This window comes from Olea europaea, unplaced genomic scaffold, assembly GCF_002742605.1.
Source record: "Olea europaea var. sylvestris unplaced genomic scaffold, O_europaea_v1 scaffold2081, whole genome shotgun sequence".
In the NCBI taxonomy this organism is placed as follows: domain Eukaryota; kingdom Viridiplantae; phylum Streptophyta; class Magnoliopsida; order Lamiales; family Oleaceae; genus Olea; species Olea europaea.
In genome coordinates, this window is record NW_019238736.1 from 42,543 (window position 1) to 47,467 (window position 4,925).

General features: G+C 37.6%; 1 protein-coding gene across 1 annotated transcript; it reads left to right on the forward strand.

The window, feature by feature from the left end:
* Positions 1 to 558: 558 nt before the first annotated feature.
* On the forward strand, positions 559 to 4,317 carry LOC111380026 (acidic leucine-rich nuclear phosphoprotein 32-related protein). Its single transcript, XM_023003488.1, has 2 exons — positions 559 to 1,869; positions 3,650 to 4,317. Exons 1-2 carry the CDS (start codon positions 778 to 780, stop codon positions 3,914 to 3,916), a joined length of 1,359 nt encoding a protein of 452 aa, XP_022859256.1. The 5' UTR covers positions 559 to 777; the 3' UTR covers positions 3,917 to 4,317.
* Positions 4,318 to 4,925: the final 608 nt, after the last annotated feature.

The following is a 4,925-nucleotide window of genomic DNA, read 5'->3' on the forward strand; positions in this document are numbered from 1 at the left end:
ATTTATGAGACTTATAAGTTTTTAATATTTTTTTAGCCATATATTTTAAGAATTTATTTTTCACTTGAAAATATTATCACAAACTCAAAGAAACGGAAATAACTAATAAGATATAAATACATAATAGATATAAATAATTAATAAGACAGGGAATTGAACTTTTTGTAAGCACGGTGTATAGGTAACTCTTATTCCTTGGCTTGATGTGATATATCCCACGATTTACCTCCCTCACAAAACTTTAGAGACGGGATCGTGGGAGCTCTCAAAGTGAGGACATACCTCGCGATTCAACCCTTAAAATAGTTGTGCTGTGGTTGGTGGTATTATCGTAATAGTCCAGAATATTAGGGGCCTCTATTAACTGCAACGATATTTACGCTTCCCACGTGATTCTCAATCACACACACCTTCCTACAAAAAAAACACACTATCCACCAATACCAACCGTCCACTTTCGTCCACGTCATCAATCCGCACCTCTCTAATCTAATGGCCTTAGTTTGATCCAACAAGAAACACAAGAGGCGTTTTATCTCATCATCTAACCCAACCCAGGTCAACCCTAACTCGGACTCGACTCGCCTCTCCTGTCCTCTCCATTATCTATTATCAGTGCGCTCTCACACAGAGAGAGATAGAGAGAAAAGCCAATTTAGGGTTTTGCGCCATTTTTTCCTGCAAATTCTATCGGAAAATTCATCGTCTCTATTTGAAGTTTGGTATAGAATTGTATGTTTATATAGATACTGGTGTAGGGAAAGGTTAGGTTAATTAATGGATGAGATCTGGGAGAGAGCGGTGGAAACAGCATTGGATGGCCAAACCGACGTTGCTGCGGTTCGAACGTTAACCCTTGACGGCGCTGTGAAGTGCGTTCACGGCCGATTACCTCCGCCGGCACTTTTCGAGAAGTTTCAGAGCCTCCAGCACCTATCAATAGCGAACATCGGCGTGTCGTCGCTCGAACAGTTCCCTCGGCTCCGAAACCTTCTAAGGCTGATCCTATCCGACAATCGGATAGCGGGTGGCCTCAAATTCCTTGTTGAGGCAGGGCTTGAATCGCTGCGGGACCTTGATTTGTCAAACAATCGGATTTCGGATATTAATGACTTGAGACCCCTAGCGGAGCTGAGGTTGGTTTCGTTGGATCTCTATGAGTGCCCTGTGACACGGGTTAAGGACTATCGATCCCGAGTTTTCGGTTTGATTAAGTCGTTGAAGTACTTGGATAAGACAGATGCGGAGGGAAACGAGAGGCCCGAGTCCGATGATGATGATGAGGAAGAGGAGGACGACGATGATGAAGAAGATGATGATCCTGGGAGCGGGGAAATTGATGGCGGGGAGGATCGGCCATTGAGGTTAAACAATGGGAATCGAGCAGGTAGTGAAGGGGTTGTGGATGTTGATGAGGATGAGGAGAGTGATGCAGATGAGGAGGAAGCAGAGACTTCTAGAGGGGTAAATGGGATGAACAGTGGTGGCAGTTCTCATCATCAATCCAATGGGTTTCGGGTGGAGGCTGTGAATGCAGAGGATGATGAGGATTCAGTTGAGGAGGTATACGAGGATGAGGGTGATGATGATGAAGATGTGGTGGAGGTTCATGAGATAGATGATAGTGATGACGATGATGGTGTGGATGATGATGAGGAGGATGATGATGAAGAGGTGGATAATGATGAGGGAGATTTGGGGGAGCCTGCGAGTACACGGAAGTTCACAAGCACCGAAGGAGAGATTGATGGGCATGAACAGGGGGAGGATGATGTGGATGAGGATGATAATGGTGAGACAGGGGAGGAAGACGAGGAGGGTGTTGAGGAGGATGGAGACTTTGAGGATGATGAAGAAGCTGAAGATGAGGTGATCCCTTTCATTGTCAATCAAAGTGCTTTACATTGTTTACTAGCATGGGGGCGATTTTCATGAATCTGTAGATGTTTTTTCTTGATGATATATATCATGCATCAATATTTGGGAATTTATTGTTTTGATATCTGTGTGCACACAATAGTTCTTTTGGTATGCTTGGATATGTGAGCTTCTTGATGCTTCAAACTTTGTGGTTCATATTAGTTTGTTTGTGCTGTTCCTCTGCATGTTGTGGTGTAAACTGTTGGATAAGCTTCTTTGCTTTCATTCTTATGTTTTTACATTATGCACCTTGATTTCTAATGGTGTAAAAGTTGTTTTTGCAGAATATAAAGAAGTTCAGTAGTTGAAATGTGACACTAGCACTTTTGAGGATTGTGACTTTTTCTACTTTGTGTATTATTCTTTTATGCATCTGGACTAGTACTATTATGTGACTTTTAGAATCAATCTATTGTAGTGTAAAGAAGTGTAAATTTAGATTTTCATTTCATGAGGATTTCTGAAAGATAGGGACTTGTTGTGATTATGTCCAGCTACAAGTTTCAGATGCTTTTGATATGCCAAAAAAGGCTTAAGTTTCCACAATTTGCTACATATTTATAGAAAGATTTGAGCATCCATCTTTTAAGATTGGAGAAAGAAGATGAAGAGAGTTTCTGCGATATAAATTCTTTATAAAACTTTGTATGCCCATAAAATTCAGAGAAAAATTGTATCATCTAAACATGTTTTTCTTATTGGTGTGCTAGTTTTTCATTGTTTTAACAGGATTGGCTTGTTTCTTGATTGTTTCAAGCTTTTGAGTGTGTTTTGGGAATCTAACGTTTCCAGCACTGAAGCTGCTCATCTGTGAATCCTTGAACTATGTAAAAATTTTGGAGTACAGAATGACCAGGAAAACAAGGGGGAAAAATTGGAAGTCTTGTGCTGCTGTTGACATCAAATGTTTGTCATAAATATTGAGTTTGGTGTGCGCGTACTGGATCTTTTTGAGCCATATTTTCTTGCATTTTGTGGCTTATTTAGTTTAACATGTAGCAACATGGTTCTGCTAACTATATCAGAATATATTCTCTTTTGGAGTCTTGGGATAAGTAGGCCCTAAAAATGCTTATCTTGGCTGATTTTCATTTGCAAAAAGAAAAGAGGAGAGAAAATCTATTTTGGGAGTGTCATTGGTTTGTCAGAGATCATTGCTTTATCTTGCACTGCAGTTGTTAGCAGTTCTACATAACATTTTGCATGCTCCCTAAGATTTTGGTTGTGAATTCTACTTTCCTGGATATATCTGAGCCTTGTCTGTCGTAGGTTTCTTCCCTTCTCTTTATACATGTTCTGTTTACCCCCCAGTTTTTGTTCACGTTTTATGTGGTGCAATATTTTGTATTTTTACCTTTTCCTTTTCCTTTTTTCTTTTCTTTTATGCTTGGATGGGTTGGTTTAGCTTTCCCAGTGTTCTCTCACTACTCATCTGCTGCAATGTGACTATCATCTCTTGCTACGATTTCCTGGTTTTGAAGGTGTTGAGAAACCAAACTTTACAGTCATTTTGTTTGTATCTGAATTTTCATAAATTATCAGGTTGTTCGTGGAATGGTTGCTACTGTTTTTCCTTGAAATTTCAGTAAACTCCAAATCAATTTGTTTTTGCTTAGAACTTTTTGTACGATCTGTCCTGCTACCAAAAGTAAAACAAAATCCTCTTTATTTCTATTTTTTTGCCCTTCTGGTTTATGGAAATTTAATTTGAGTTTTAAATTAACGACAGGAAGACAATAATGGCACGGGATATCTTGTTCAACCAGTTGGGCAGGTAGAAGCAGATGCTGGAGGTGGAGATTTGGACCCTGTAAATGAAGGTGAAGAGCCTGAATTAGAGGAAGACGAAGATGAAGACGGCGAAGTCCAAGAACTGCCACCCGCTGCTGCTCACAAGAGGAAGAGAGACGACGAAGATGGTGATGGTGATGGTGATGGTGATGAGGAGGAGGAGGATGTTGACGCTCATCATAGTAAGTCATCAAAGCACCATTAGCAATTGGGATTGTGGTATGTAGGTTGTTTATTCTGGAGAAAATGTTGGAAACTTGAATATGGACCGTCAAGTGAGAATATTTTGTAGAAACTTGTGTTGGGGTTACTGTAATATATGTTCAAAAAGTGGTTATTCCCTCCCTCTTATGGTTTTGCATGTGCTGTAGCCGTTGCTTTATTCATTTCAAATGACAGTTGTGAGCGGGTTCAAGTCGGTTCATTTGCATTGGAATGGAATTGGGACATAGAGGAAAAAACTGTCGTGTATATATTGTATTACCGGTTGTAGATAGCTTGTGACGTCTGTGTTCTATCCAATCAAAGCAGTAAAACTCTGTCGTTTCGACTAAATCTGTGAATTGGGACGCACGTGCTGATGTCAGCAACCTTTTGTTTGTTTTAGTTTATCAGAATTGCCAGGTAGGTTGGTGGAGCGTATTCCTCATTATTTTTGTTAACTACCTTTCTAGTCAAATGAAATATCTCATATTCAAAATATAGCAGAATGAAAATTTATCAATTCTATTATATCTAATTTTGTTATTTTAAATATGAAAATCTCAGCTAAATGTTAATAATAATTATAATATGAAAACCAATTACCGTTAAACGATTCATATAATTGTTTGAGCCCCAAATTAAATTTTTTTTTTCGAGAAATGAATTTTTTAATAGTGTTTTAATTTTTTTAACAATATTTTTTAATAAAATAATATTATATTCTCATTTGATCCTTATTTATTGGAAACAATAAATTTTTCTATACTGTTTTGAGATAATTTTAACAACATATTCTTTAATAAAATAATATTACACTTAAATTAAAATTCTTTTTCTTATTTTTTAACTACACACTTCTCATTAATATAGTATTCAAAAATTTATTTTCCTATATATATATATATATATATATAATTTTGTTATTTTGTATTCTGGTTCATTTGGCCTACAACATTACATTGTATTACAGAAATAAATTATTCAATAATACGAATATGTAGAATAAATTT

What these genes read in the sequence shown, in the direction of transcription:
- LOC111380026 (XM_023003488.1), top strand. Translation starts at nt 778, where the DNA reads ATGGATGAGATCTGGGAGAGAGCGGTGGAAACAGCATTGGATGGCCAA. An exon ending in ATGAAGAAGCTGAAGATGAG is followed by an intron (nt 1,870 to 3,649) that starts GTGATCCCTTTC and finishes AATTAACGACAG; the next exon opens with GAAGACAATAATGGCACGGG.